Here is a 14,564-nt window from a genome sequence, read left to right as displayed (position 1 = left end):
GAGCTCAGACATTTAAAAATCCAGCAATGAGCTGTGATACTGTAACTTTCAGGAGTTTAGCTGAAATGGATGACTGCAAAGCCTCATATCTATTGTACGACTGCAGTGATTATTTTGGAAATATGATGAGTGAGATATTTATGTCAATCCTTCATATGAAGTAATATTCAGCATCTTATTCTGCCTCAGACATTATGTTGGCCCATGTTTGTTCCAGATGAAAAAATCTCCCGATATTCTGTTCAGCTGAGACACTGTACAGATTACCACGTCAGCTCTATTAAATATCACTTTGATAGCGTGAGCTGCACAGCATCAGCAAGATGGGTCTATTGTACAGTGGCATTTTCTCGGGGTAAATTGTGATGAACATGGAGGAAAGAACAAAAACTCATCACACATCAAGAGTCATCTATACATAAACAGATTTTCCCACCCACTAACACACATTCCCACCCCTGATCCATCATCACTGCCAGGGATATATTTAAATGACAATACTTTATGCTGCGCAATCACACGGCTGTCCTTTCTTTCTTGTTTTTTTTTTTTTTATAAAGCACAGAGGCTTGGCTCAGGGACAGCACTGACCACTAATGCAGTCTGATGCCAACATAACCATGGGAAAGGTAAAGAACATTATGCTTCTAGCCAAACGTCCTACACACTGAATTACTGAATAATTCCTGAGATTTTTTTCCAGGAGTTTGTAAAAATCGAAAAAATGGCAGCGTTCTTTTTCTGTGTTTGTGTAACGGTTGCCTTTGCAGATCATATTTTACGAAGACAGAAACTTCCAAGGGCACTCTCATGAGTGCAGCAGCGACTGTGCCGACCTTCACTCCTACTTCAACAGATGTAACTCCATCAGGGTGGAGAGCGGATGCTTCATGGTCTATGAGAGGCCCAACTTCATGGGCAACCAGTACTACCTGAGGAGGGGGGAGTACCCCGATAACCAGCGGGTGATTGGAATGAACGACTGCGTCAGATCTTGCCGTATGATCCCCCAGGTAGGTCAAACAGACTTTGTTTGAGACTCTAAAGGAGCCGTATTAAGTCCTAATAGTCCAGTCTGTTTTTTTTTTTTTTACCTAAATGAGTCATGAGTCAGTAAGACCACATGACTAGTGAGACACCTAAAAACAACTGAAGTGTGTGTGGACACCACTGTGACACGTTAGCGGACCGGTCATAGTAACAGAGCTGTCCGTCCTGTGTCAGTACCGAGGCTCCTACAAGATGAGGCTTTACGAGCGCTTCGACATGTCCGGCCAGATGCACGAGCTGGTGGAAGACTGTCCAAATGTCCAGGACCGCCTCAGCATGACCGACTTCAACTCCTGCAATGTGATGGACGGCCACTGGCTGCTGTACGACCAGCCCAACTACAAGGGCAGAGTGTACTACCTGAGGCCCGGAGAGTACAGGAGGTACAGCGACTGGGGAGGCGTCAGCCCGCGAGTCGGTTCCCTCAGAAGAATCACTGACATCAACTGAAGCCAAGCTTCGTTTACATGCATCTTTCCCCGAGTTTAACTGTCTGTTTCCCCAATAAAATTTGAGCTGCTTCATAACACATGAATGTTTTACTCTGTGTGTCTGCCAGTTCTCAGCTGTGCTTTCTAGCACTTCAGTTAGCAGAATTAAAAGTGACTAAACAAAGCTTTATTGGCATTTAGGAACATATGTGAGTGCAGGTTTCCTCTTCCACTTACACGGCATAGAGAAAAATATCTAGTGTCTGGCTGCTCTAGGCTGAACACTGTATCTAGCATAGCCTCTAGTTAGCTTGTTCACTGTCGTCTAAGCTCCTCTGCGCTTAGGCATACCATACTAAACAATGCCAGAGTTTTCTCTCTCCCACTTTGTGCCCCAGATGGATCAGCTGGTCTCTATGGTGGCAGAATTTATCCATATGATTAGTGTTAAACACAAAACACTATATAGAGAGAAGCAGCACAGACTAGAGGGTGTGAGACGGATAGCTGACATGATGAATGGAGCTAAATGTCATAAATGCAGTGACTGCAGATGACAGACCGTGAGAGAGTGATTAAAAGATCAAGGTGGATCTGGTACGGCACTGCCTCAAAGCGATAGTGATATAAAAACAGTATCAGCGAATATTTATAAATGCACAGCATGAAATTTTTTTCACTGAGTCGAAAATAAGATAAATAGTTAATAGATAATGATAAATGGACTTGAGATGATGAATGTCACATTACACATTATGACTAACTTGTCGTGACCTCTTGAAATATGTCAAAACACAATACACATCCTGTTCAGGGTTGCAATAATATTCAAAAAAATTATCAGTTAAAAGAGAATAGTTCTGACAAAAATCATCAAAATTAGTTCCTGGGAAAAATGTACTTTCTATAAACCAGAACTATGAACTTCTATGAACCAAGTGTTTCGTGTGTTATTTTGTTTTAAATATCTCTCATCCGTAACAAAATCACTACATTCATAGTTTTCTGACTAAAAAACACAGCAATAATGTAGACAACATTAAAACATAAATATAACAAAGTTTACCCGCATTACAGGCGCTTGTTCATACACAGGTTTAACGGTGAAACAGAAGCTTTGCAACTTGTCGTCTAAAGTCCCTGCAGTTCTAAATGAAATCAAACTATCAGTGGTCAGTATCAGTGGAGACACATGCCACGGGATACATGTCTATCGATAATTGTATGTAATTAAATAAGCAGTACACACAACAATGTCATCAAATGAAATAAAATAATAGTGGCTGTTTGCCTTTGTATCTGCAGCAGAGACCACATAACTTATTTTGCAGTTGAACAGTACCGGGGGAGCCCACAAAAAGTCAAACATGGCTGTGATACATCGAGGGAATAGTATCCATCAAGTCAAAACTGTCAGACAGTTGAACTAAAGTGCTGTACCACACCTGAATCTGGGAGTAAATGTTAGTAAAAGTTGTCACAAGCGTCCCACACACATACAGGTAACATACAGTACACTGCAACAATGTACAAACCCTGATAATAAAATCTTTACGTCCAGTGTAGCATACAGACCAACAGCATCGTATACATTTGCATACGGTGGGACTGCTCAGGTAGAGCATTAGGGAGAGTGAATGGCTTCCTGCTCTGTTACGCAACATATTTAATGCGAGAGGGCTGTTCCATATTGTTCTGCAGCCATTGTCCACTGGATGTGTGGATACCATACTAGTCTTTTCCTTTGTCCATGCATGTCAAAACACCAAACCAGTTAATTATTTATCCTTTTTTTCAAATACAAATCCATATTTCTGACCCAATGTTGTGCTCCAACAAAAAGGTAAACATGTGCCAGTAGCCTTCAATTATAACTATGAGAGAATTTGAATAACAATACTTTGTTTGTCAAGAGGTAGTATAAAAAGCCCTGAAAACATGGGGAATCTCTCCAACGGAGACCATGGGCAAGGTAAGTACTGTTTTTCCTCTCTGCTCACATTAAATGTCACTTGCTACAAAGCTTTTCGGTTTGTTCTCAGTATGTTTTATTGGGAACACACTGCTGAATTCTTATTCTCCTTTTGCTGGAAGGTTTCATTAGGCAAAGTTCACACTGGAGTCCATGTAACTTGAACTTTTATTTTCCACCAGATTATCTTTTACGAGGACAAGAACTTCCAGGGTCGGAGCTACGAGTGCAGCAATGACTGCACGGACCTTCACTCGTACTTCAGCCGCTGCAACTCCATCCGGGTGGAGAGCGGCTGCTTCATGATCTATGAGCGACCCAACTTCATGGGCCACCAGTACTTCATGAGGAGGGGAGAGTACCCCGACTACCAGAGGTGGATGGGCTTCAGTAGCTGTATCCGCTCGTGCCGGATGATTCCAGTGGTAAGTGGCTTATATTTGTGAAGGCAGAGGAGACAACATGAGACCGCAAAAGACAAATGCCAGTGTAGCTCCTGCTTTAAGGTCTCTTCATGGCTGGCTTAACGGGGAGCGAGGACTCAATATGCAATTTGAGCATATTTCAGTGTTCGATTTGCCACAAGTTTGTGAAGTCACTGAAGACATATCATCATTTCCTTTGGTCCCACAGTATCGAGGCTCCTACAGATTGCGCATCTATGAGAAGCCCGACTTCAGCGGTCACATGATGGAGTTCATGGATGACTGTCCCTGTGTGTCTGACCGTTTCCACCACCGCCATGTCTACTCCTGTAATGTTATGAACGGCTACTGGATCTTCTATGAGTACCCCAACTACCGAGGCAGACAGTACTTCCTGAGAACTGGGGAGTACAGGAGGTACCGCGACTGGTGCGCCACCTGCGCCATTGTCGGCTCCTTCAGGAGGGTCACCGAATTTTAGCCATTAAGCGAAACCTTGCTGTAAATATCAAACACTTTGTTTATTAAAGATGTTGAATTTTTAACCTCCTTTGTGAATGTGTTTTGATTGATTTGTCAAAGAATGGCTTTGAAAAGCATCTAAAGGTGTGATTTTGTTGTCTGGCCTTCAGTATGTAAAAGGATCCTTACAAAGGCAATGCAGGGGCTGCCAATGCTTCAACTGTGTGGTTTGCAGATCCTGTTCTTACTCTGTAATTACTGTGAACGAGAGGGGTACGCAGCCATGACTGTACTGCAGCCGGTCCAAAGCAAATAAACTACCCATCAAGTGGGATAAACCTTTAAATCTTTTCCTCTGTGATACTTGTGACTCACTCGTGTTACTGTTGTACTGTTGTAAGTTAACTACTTCTATATTATTTACTATATACTGCTGTAAATCCGCACAGGATTAGCACCACATTCCCACTGTCCTCGCTGCTGCACTACATAAGCTACTACTCACAAGACAAACATACAATGATAACAATAATAATTTGTCAACACGACAAGCTGACAAGTGTATTTACAGACTTAATGTCTTGAATCTTAAAGTAGAGGTGGTCAAGTCAAAGTCAAACGAATAAAAAAATGAAACTCTTATCCTCCCAAATGGCATTGAAAATTATAGTTTAATGACTTAATGACAATAAACTTGAATGAATAAATCTTTTACTCTCTCCCAGGCCTGTGGCACAGGATACATGATACCTGAACACAGTTCAAGCATGTTCCACTCATCTTCTCTCTGTATGTTCAACAGAGACACACACACACACACACACACACATGCACACAAAATAAATTATTAGTAGACAGAGTTAGATGTAATGAGTGAAGAGGAAAGAAAAAAGACAGGAAGCGTTAAACTTTTACCTATGACAGTAGTTTTAGGGAGAAGCCTCTCCTGTCCATCCATCAAAAGACAGCAAACTAACATTAGACCGTCTCTGATTCTTATTCCAGTCCAAGTAGGGAGAAAGTCAACATCTCATTTGTGAGTGACAAATCCTCCCTATTTTTTCCCTCCATGTTTACAGCTGCTGATTTCAGCACTGCAGCCCTGCACAACAATGGTGTTGCCACCCACTTCCACCTGATGGAGTGGGGGGGCGTCTTCTCCCCATTCTTGCAGGTGTCTCAACTAGATGTTGGTAAATGATCCCTCGCCAGCCTCCCACTCAAAAACACTGTCGACTATATTTGTTGAAAGGTGTCCAGAGGGAAACAACAAGCAGCAGAATATTCAAAGCATTCATATATTGCTGTAAAATAATGTTATCTCATGGCTCAAGTTCCCTACTATCTCCCATATTTATCCAACATCCTTGCATCCTTGTTAAAACACTGTTTTATTTCCACATATTGTATTAATTTATTATTATTACTTGCATTAGTGTGTTTTATCATTGAGGCTGACTGGTTTGATAGTCTGGTCGTACATTTTCAGTGTGCACATGGAAGACTTTAGTAGTGCGAGATGAATGAACAGAAAGACCGATTCACTTGCCAGGTCTGATTTTTGACGCTTTGACCAGTGCTTATTTTAATGATTATTGTCAATTAATCAGCATTCATATTATATAGTATGTACCACATTTAATAGCATATATAGCATTTATTTATACTTTATATTTGAATTGCCTGAGATTTAAATCATTTGATTTGTATATGTTCCGTACCTCATACAGACATGTTGCATACTTCATGTGTTAAATTCTTCACTAAGGCATATTAAAGCTGTTTGGAACTAGAAAATAGAAATAAATGAAACAATAATCTGCATTTCTGTCCTTACACACTTATGCACCACTGCTCCTAATGTACATAACCCGCATAAGCTGCACAGCAATCAACAAAATACATTTGTGATATTCAAATAAAAGTATATACTACCGTGTTCTTATCAAAATCTTTGAAGTAATCTGCATTTGTTTGAATAAGGTGTGGTGCACTTTATGAATCCTACGAAATGAGAAGTTCAGATCTTACAAAATAATGGTTACGCTGAAGTTAATACCTATTTGCTATCTCATGTTGTTCCTGTGACCTGCCACAAATTGCCTTTTAAATAAAACTGGTTAACGTTTGATCCCATGAAACAACTTTATTTCAATTTACAAAACAGGAGCTGTTATCGGTGGGGGTAAAGTGTTATGAAAATACAAAAAGGCACAGTCATTATGTTTAATTCTTTATACTAAGTGAATATTTGTACAGGTTCTGGGTTTCTCACGGGTTTGTCAGAGATGTGACCCGTTGTCACGCTCTTTCCATCACTGATGGTCAGACCATATGTGGAGAACCTTCTGACTGAGAATGGAGCACACACAAAGCTTATGCTTATAATAGACAATGCAGATGACTGCTGCCAGAAATGTATGGATGGAGAACCATTGTTACACATTTATAGGCCCTGTTCAGCAAAAGTCATACTGCTAATTCATCAGTTTTGCACATTTGAATAACAAAACATCATGGCCCCTGGGGTTTTGTATAAAAAGGCCCTGGAGTCATGAAGTTGGCAGAGCAAGTAGAACCATCCACTGGGATCCACCTAAACCACCATCATGGGCAAGGTAATGGGATATTTACTTATGTTTTCAAAAAAAAGAAAAGAAAGAAATCAAAAAAAGAGGAAAAAAACTGTTTTACCAAGTAAATGAATCTAAAATGTAAACATTTGATTCCTAAATCGAGATCTTCTCTCTGTTCTCCATTTAAGATCACCTTCTACGAGGACAGGAACTTCCAGGGTCGTTCCTATGAGTGCATGAGCGACTGCTCTGACATGTCCTCCTACCTGAGCAGGTGTCACTCCTGCAGGGTGGAGAGCGGCTGCTTCATGGTCTACGAGCGTCCCAACTACATGGGCATGCAGTTCTTCATGAGGAGGGGCGAGTACACTGACATGCAACGCATGATGAGCATGGGAATGATGTTCGACACCATCAGGTCTTGCAGAATGATCCCCTATGTAAGCGATCTCGTCTATACATCCCTTTGATTTTTAGAAATTTCAACTTTTTAGTTTTAAAATGTGTGACAACAGCCATACTGACACTTTCCCTTTATTGCATTACAGCACAGAGGCCAGTTCAGGATGAGGATCTACGAGAGGGAGAACTTCGGCGGTCAGATGTATGAGCTGATGGACGACTGCGACAACATCATGGACCGCTACCGTATGTCCGACTGCCAGTCCTGCAACGTGATGGACGGCCACTGGCTGATGTACGAGCAGCCCCAATACAGAGGCAGGATGATGTACATGAGGCCTGGAGAGTACAGGAGCTTCAGGGACATGGGATACAGCGGCATGAGATGGATGAGCATGAGGCGCATCACTGATATGTGCTAGACGTCTGTATTTGGCTTAAATAAATAAAAAAGGTTAAATGTAATACATAATCATGTTTGTCAAGCACTTGCTCCCTTTGTCTGGTTTGTCCCTAAGTGTTAAAATAACCAAATAAGTAACTAAATTTCATCACCAAAGTTCTACACACAAACAGGATTTTTTTTTTACTTCTTTTACTTTATTGATCCCCCATAGGGGGAAATTTACATGTTACAGCAGCAACCGAGACAGGGGCAAGATAGACAGTAACAGAAAAAAGAAATAAAGAAAACAACAGTAGAAAATAAGCAATAGTAAATAAATAAATATTGTGATGATAAATAATAAAATAAATATTTACACTATGAACATAAATGTACAGTATGGCCAGGTATACGAAATGAATGAAATGAGATGAGTGGAAAAACAGTGCCAATTAGCAACAATGTAGTGACTATGGACTGTTTCTCAGCGTATTAACATCAGCCAGTGATGCTGCTGTAAAAGAGTCTGATGGCTGGTGGGAGAAATGACCCGCGGTAGCGTTCCTCCTTGCAGGGTGGGGGCCTCAGTCTGTTGCTGAAGGAGCTGCTGAGGGCCCCCACAGTCTCATGCAGAGGGTGAGAGGGATTGTCCATGATGGACTTGAGTTTCGTTAACGTACCTGTAACCCACCTCCTCTATGGAGTCCAGGGAGCAGTCCAGGACAGAACTGGCCCTCCTGACCAGTCTGTTCAGGGGAAGAGGAAGGGGGAGAGTACAGTCCCCTGTGGGGTCTGTTGGTGAAGTAGTCAGTTGTCAATGCAGCCAGGTGACAGTCCACTCCCGCTCTTTCCAGCTTTACGCTGAGCAGTGACGGTTGGATCGTGTTGAATGCACTGGAGAAGTCAAAGAACATGACCCTCACAGTGCTGCCGGTGTTCTCCAGGTGAGTCAGGGATCTGTGGATCTGTGAAGCAGGTAGATGACTGCATCATCCACTCCAGTGCCTGGTTGGTAGGCAAACTGCAGTGGATCCAGATGTGGGCTCACCAGGGGGCAGAGGTTTTTGAGGATGATCCTCTCCATGGTCTTCATCAGGTGAGAGGTGAGGGCCACAGGTCTGAAGTGGTGGGGCTCCCTGGGGTGCGTTGTCTTTGGGTCCGGAACCACGTAGGAAGTCTTCCACAGAGCTGGTACCCTCTCCAGACTCAGGCTCAGGTTGAAGAGATGAATCTGTTGAAAACTAGATTCAGTTCGTTTGCCCTCTCCTGGTCTCCTTCAAGCCCCCTCTCCTGGCCTCTGCTGTGACCAGAGATGGTCTTCAGTCCTCTCCAGACCACCCTTGCGTTGTTGGTTTGCAAGTGGCTCTCCATCTTGGTCCTGTAGCTGGCCTTGCACTCCCTGATTTTCTTCTTCAGCTCCTTCTGCACCCTCCTCAGCTCCTCCTTGTCCCCAGATCTAAAAACCCTCTTCTTCTTCAGCAGGGCCTTTATTTCTGAGATCACCCAGGGTTTGTTGTTGGAGAAGCACCGTACTTTCCTGGTGGGTGAGTTAGGGTTGGGTTGATAAAGCATGTCTTGAACATATAGGAGAGGAGTGAACCCTAGAGAGATCCATATCCCATTCTCCATCTGACAGTGAGCCCCCAAATCATTATTCCATTGTTTTCGGATATGAGATATAGAAGCTTTGTATCTGTCCATGATCTGAGCATAAATCATCGAGACTCTATCCTTGTTTTGCATGTTGACCCTCAACAAAGAATCCAGGATAGATAATGAGGGGGTATTTGAAAAATTAGCAAACTTTTTACCATCTAAAAAAATATCTATTTGTTCTGAAATAAACTTCACAAAACCATAGAACATTTCTATGAATAACAATCATTACTCCTCTGGTTTTAGAATTGAATTTTGAATGGAACACTTGCCCTACCCAATCTGTACGAACCCTGAGATAATCTTTGTATTTAAGGTGAGTCTCCTGTAGGAGTGCTATACCTACTCCGAGATGTTTTCAGTGGGAAAGAATTCTCTTACTCTTGACAACATGATTGAGACCTTTTAAATTTCAATTTATTATATTCACATTACCATTGCCTGGGACTGAGTACACTACTCACAAAAAGTTAGGGATATTCGACTTTCAGGTGAAATATATGGAAAATGTAAAAAGTGAATGCTACAGTGATATTATATCATGAAAGTAGGACATTTAAGTAGAAGCATGCAATGGTGATTTCTTCATCTTAAACAATGTATTTGAAGAAAATCTAACAACAGTGGTAGGTATACCACAACAAAACATGTTCAGTGTCTCAATAAATTGGGACGTGGCCAAAGGACGTCCACTCCTCTCCTTTCTGTGACTCTTCCAGTCTCTGTATCTCTGTTCCAACCTCCTGATGACACTCTGTGACCCTCTAAGCTCAGTGAACACCTCCGTCTGAGGACTTCCTGTTTGAAGCCTCCAGTGTTGAGGTGCTGCTGATCAACTGTTAGGTGTCGTCTTGGTCTCATGATGTCAGAATGTGAACAGCAGGATGAGGAGGACTGTTTAAATACCAATTCTAACTGAAGCAGGAAATGTATTGGTGGATTCATGGATCAAACCTGTTGTGAATGTTGCTGTTAAGCTTCTTGTTAGAGAACAGCAGCTGGTGCAGAAAGTACTGAGACACTGAACAGTTGGACATGTGCATTCAAAAGTTTAGAGAAGGTCACATTAAGTTCACCTGGAAAGGTGAGAATGCATTTTAGGTTCATCCTGAAATTTCACCTGAAAGCCGAATATCCCTCACTTTTAGTGAGTAGTGTATGTGTTATTACTTATCATTTGAACTACCTGGTTTACATATACAAGTGTCTATCCGATTTGGGAGATGATAAGCACAAATGGTTGCACAAATTAAAAAGAAAAAGTCTTAAATACAAAACTTAATTGTTTATTTTTATCACTTAACAAAATGCAAAGTGAGCGAACAGAAGACAAATCTAAGTCAAATCAACATTTGGTATGACCACCCTTTGCCTTCAAATAGTTATTTAAATTACTTTAAATAATTTCCTTCGGGATGCATAAAGTTGATCTTATCTTTTAAAAAAAAAAACAACAGCATCAATTCTTCTAGATATACTTGCACAAAGTCAGAGATTTTGTAGGATCATAATCAGGTGTGTGATTAACCAATTACTAACCAACAGGTGCTAATGATTATCAATTTCATATGTAGGTTGAAAAACAGTCATTAAGTGAAACAGAAACAGCTGTAGGAGACTTAAAACTGGATGAGGAACAGCCAACCTCTGCTACCAAGGTGAGGTTGGTGAAAACAGTTTCATGTCACAGGTCATCATGTTATCAGACTGAGCACAGCAACCAGCAGAAACCAGTAGGACCCTGGTACACCATCTACTGTCCAGAGAAGTCTGGCCAGAAGTGGTCTTCATGGAAGAACTGTGGCCAAAAAGCCAAACCTCTGACAAGGAAACAAGGAGTCCTGGAAGTGATGGTGTGGTCCCCACAGAGCCCTGATCTCAACATCATCCAGTCTGTCTGGGATCACATGAAGAGACAGAAGAATCTGAGGCAGCTGACATCCTCAGAAGATCTGTGGAGGAGTAGTTTCAAAAACTGTGTGCAAGTGTCTTTAGAAGAATGTATGCTGTTCTGAAGGCAAAGGGTGGTCTCACCAAATATTGATTTGTTTTAGATTTTTCTTTTGTTCACTCACTTTGCATTTTGAAAATTGTTAAAAATAAACAATTATTAAAGTATTCTTACTTTACAGCATTTCTTCACATCTGCCTAAAACTTTTGCACTGCCTTACCTTACAAGTACAGCTACATTCAACAAGTGATAACCAACACTTACACCCTATTGCCTTGAAAGGGCAACCCCCCTGAAACACTTGCAAAGTTTTGCAAAAAAAACTTGCAAGCTATCATTTGCACCTTTCCTGGATTAACAAATGTGTAGCAATAGAGACCTCTACCCGTGGGTTCCCCAGCACACAAGACTCATACAGTTCAACTCAAGGGTGTTTATTTTTTAACGCTAACAACAAAAGGTGTCCGTTTTTCCGAGCGGTCGGGACGCTCTGTGCTGCTCTCCTTCTCTCCCTCCGTCAAGGTCCCGGCGTGCTACTGCTTAAATAGGGAGAGAGGTAATTTACTGCACCTGTTTCCAGGTGCGCTGGTGCTACTTACCTCTCTCCCGCGCCATCTCCTGGGCCACTCCTGCACCTCTCTCCGTTGCAGCTGAGCTCAAAACCAGCCCACACCCCCACAAAATGTTTTACCAACTGTAATGACCCTCTTACATAATGTAACATCTGGCCTGTGTCTACTATTATTTTGTCCTGTTGAGTTTGATAGGCTAATGTAAACCGGCGCCATAAGGGTCCAGTGGTGAGCTCTTGGAAATATAGGAAAAAACTATTCTATAATACTTACCCTTCAGTAGTCTGCTCATTTTACACCATTGAGTGGCATAGATCATGGGACATAGAACAGTGCTACCAAGTCCCTGATAGCGTCACCGCCTCTTCCAGTGGTCCCGTTAGATTGTGAGACTTTTGTTAGTCATATGGTGCCTGACCTGTTACTTCACGAATCATCTTCTGTACTGTTGTATCTTCTCTGATGCTGATGATGTGCAGTTGATGAAAGGAAACTTCCGCTGACAACGACTTAGTGAATAAAATAGGTTTACTGCAAAAAGATCAGTTGTCTAACAGGCACCATGGAAGCCTGGGAAGACGTTCAGCCAATTGTAGGAACAGACAGCGTAACCCCCGGCTCCTCCTGAGCCCATTCTCTAGCCATACTCTTCTTGACTTCCTAGCTCAACAGCTGATGTCTTTGCTAAAAATGTACCAAAATACTTACAACCATTTGTACCCAAATAAGGAGGTAAAAATCAATCACTCCTGTCGAGTTCATGCTTCATTTAGATAGACAGACACCAACAGGCACAGCCATAAACACCAGGTGGACACAGTCATAAATAACACTCCTTAGATGCACCCACCAGATACCACAGTACCACAGTGCGAGAGGAGAGCTGGCCAGCAGTGATGTTGTTGATGATGTATGTGAGTGCCTCCCCTGGATCTGTGAACTTAATCAATCAATCAATTCACAACAGTGTTATCTCAAGACGCTTTCCACAAAGAGCAGGTCTAGACCAAACTTTTCAAAAAACCCAGTGGGAAAAGAGAAACCTCCAGGAGCACCACAGTGAAGGAGAGATCCAGCTCCCAAGGACGGACAGGCTGTAGCCTTGGACAGACGCACATCCATTGGCTGGTGGAGAACCACATTAGCGGGACCAGGATCCATAGGAACCAGGGAACCACATCAGCAGAACCAGGACCAGGATCCACAGGAACCAGAGAACCACATCAGCGGGACCGGGACCAGGATCCACAGGAACCAGAGATCCACATCAGCAGGGCCAGGACCCACAGGAACCAGAGAACCACATCAGCAGAACCAGGACCAGGATCCACAGGAACCTGAGAGATGAGAAAGCACAGAAACGCTCCGGGGAAGATAGCAAGTTAGAGGCAAATCAGTTCACTTGAACAAAGGTTTAGCAAGGAATTAGAATCAACTTGGTCAATGGACACACAATGGTATGATGTGGTTACAATTGCAGCAGCTCATTCTTGAAAAGCGCTGGTTGATGTATGTAAAAAACATTCGAGTATGCCTGTACAAAGATGCAAATGCAAGTATTTGCCATATTTTTATACATACACATGAACGCTTGGTTCACATTTGAAATGTCAGTGTGTTGTTGAGTCATTACCAGGGTTATTCCTGCCTATCCAACTCAAAGGGCCGGTGCCTTTATATTTTTGGCCATTAACGGTATTGACACAAAACGCTTTTTTATTCCAAAACTAGTGTTCTGAGCACCTGGCTCAGTGAACAACATCACTGATGTGATTTAAATTAAAGTTCTGGGAGTTTTATTGGGCATCTTGGACTTCTGGATCAAAATGAGGCCATAACACCAAACTGATCCTTGTGGTCGAATTACATGAAAAAGGGTCTTCATATATCATTCTATGAGCTTGTAATATGTCAAGATCACAATCACCACAACCACTGTCTTTGACAAGGACCGGACAGACAAGACTGAGGAACCCACACGCTCGACTCAATTAAAGTCACAAAGAAAACTTTAATCAAAATGCAAAAACAGGAACCAAGACAAAAACCCTAAAACTAACAAAAGGCGACTCCGAGAAAAAACAGGAGCGATCAAACAAAACAAAATCGAAACACTAAGAACAGAAATACTCAGGCAAAAGGCACTCAAAACTAGAAACACGATACAAAGCAACAACTGAAAAAAACAAAGCTAGACTAATCTTAAAGTGAACAACAAAAGGAGCAAGGCAGAGCTTGAAACAAAGTATACAACTGAAACAGACCAAACCTCAAGAGTGGTACTCCAACAATGGGATATCAAAGACAAGGTAGCGCAGAATGGCAAGACAATGGACATGACGAACTGGCACAGGACAGAGGGAGACGCAGACAATAAATACACAGGGTAATGGGGAACAGGTGGAAACAATCAGGGAGGAGCCAGACAATCAGACGAAAGGAAGTAACTAACTGAAACGAGGAAACACATGATACTACAAAATAAAACAGGAAATGACAAGACAACATGAGACGAGACAAAAACGGAACTAGACAAAATACAGGATCATGACAGTCTTCCTGTACATAGCTAGCAAAGAACAAAGGAGCTACTGGTTTCCTCCCACCTGCAACCAGGATACAGCAAGGAAAAGGACCACCTTTTTGACTTCAGAACCACAACCTTTCTCCAGCTCAGCTCG

The 14,564-nt window shown here is 42.1% G+C and overlaps 2 protein-coding genes and 1 pseudogene across 3 annotated transcripts in view; all 3 read left to right on the top strand.

Annotated features, from left to right (window-relative positions):
* Positions 1-491: 491 nt before the first annotated feature.
* On the top strand, positions 492-1,500 carry LOC139208912 (gamma-crystallin S-1-like; annotated as a pseudogene).
* Positions 1,501-3,432: 1,932 nt separating this feature from the next.
* Positions 3,433-4,359, top strand: LOC139208156 (gamma-crystallin M2). Of its 2 annotated transcripts, none has more exons than XM_070837747.1 (3): positions 3,433-3,453; positions 3,636-3,878; positions 4,087-4,359. In XM_070837747.1, exons 1-3 carry the CDS (start codon positions 3,445-3,447, stop codon positions 4,357-4,359), a joined length of 525 nt encoding a protein of 174 aa, XP_070693848.1. In that variant the 5' UTR covers positions 3,433-3,444. The 2 variants fall into 2 exon arrangements, with proteins under 2 accessions (XP_070693848.1, XP_070693847.1); XM_070837746.1 differs by having other exon boundaries at positions 3,445-3,453; positions 3,636-3,885; positions 4,094-4,359.
* Positions 4,360-6,949: 2,590 nt separating this feature from the next.
* The window catches only part of LOC139208019 (gamma-crystallin M1-like), a 72,584-nt gene continuing 64,969 nt past the window's right edge, over positions 6,950-14,564 (top strand). The window contains 3 exon segments of the mRNA XM_070837557.1: positions 6,950-6,958; positions 7,105-7,356; positions 7,465-7,746. Of these exon segments, the coding sequence (XP_070693658.1) occupies positions 6,950-6,958; positions 7,105-7,356; positions 7,465-7,746 (543 nt within the window).

This window comes from Pempheris klunzingeri, chromosome 10, assembly GCF_042242105.1.
Source record: "Pempheris klunzingeri isolate RE-2024b chromosome 10, fPemKlu1.hap1, whole genome shotgun sequence".
NCBI classification, from domain to species: Eukaryota; Metazoa; Chordata; class Actinopteri; order Acropomatiformes; family Pempheridae; genus Pempheris; species Pempheris klunzingeri.
Note: the sequence above shows the minus strand (reverse complement) of the source record. Positions and strands in the feature narration are given on the sequence as shown.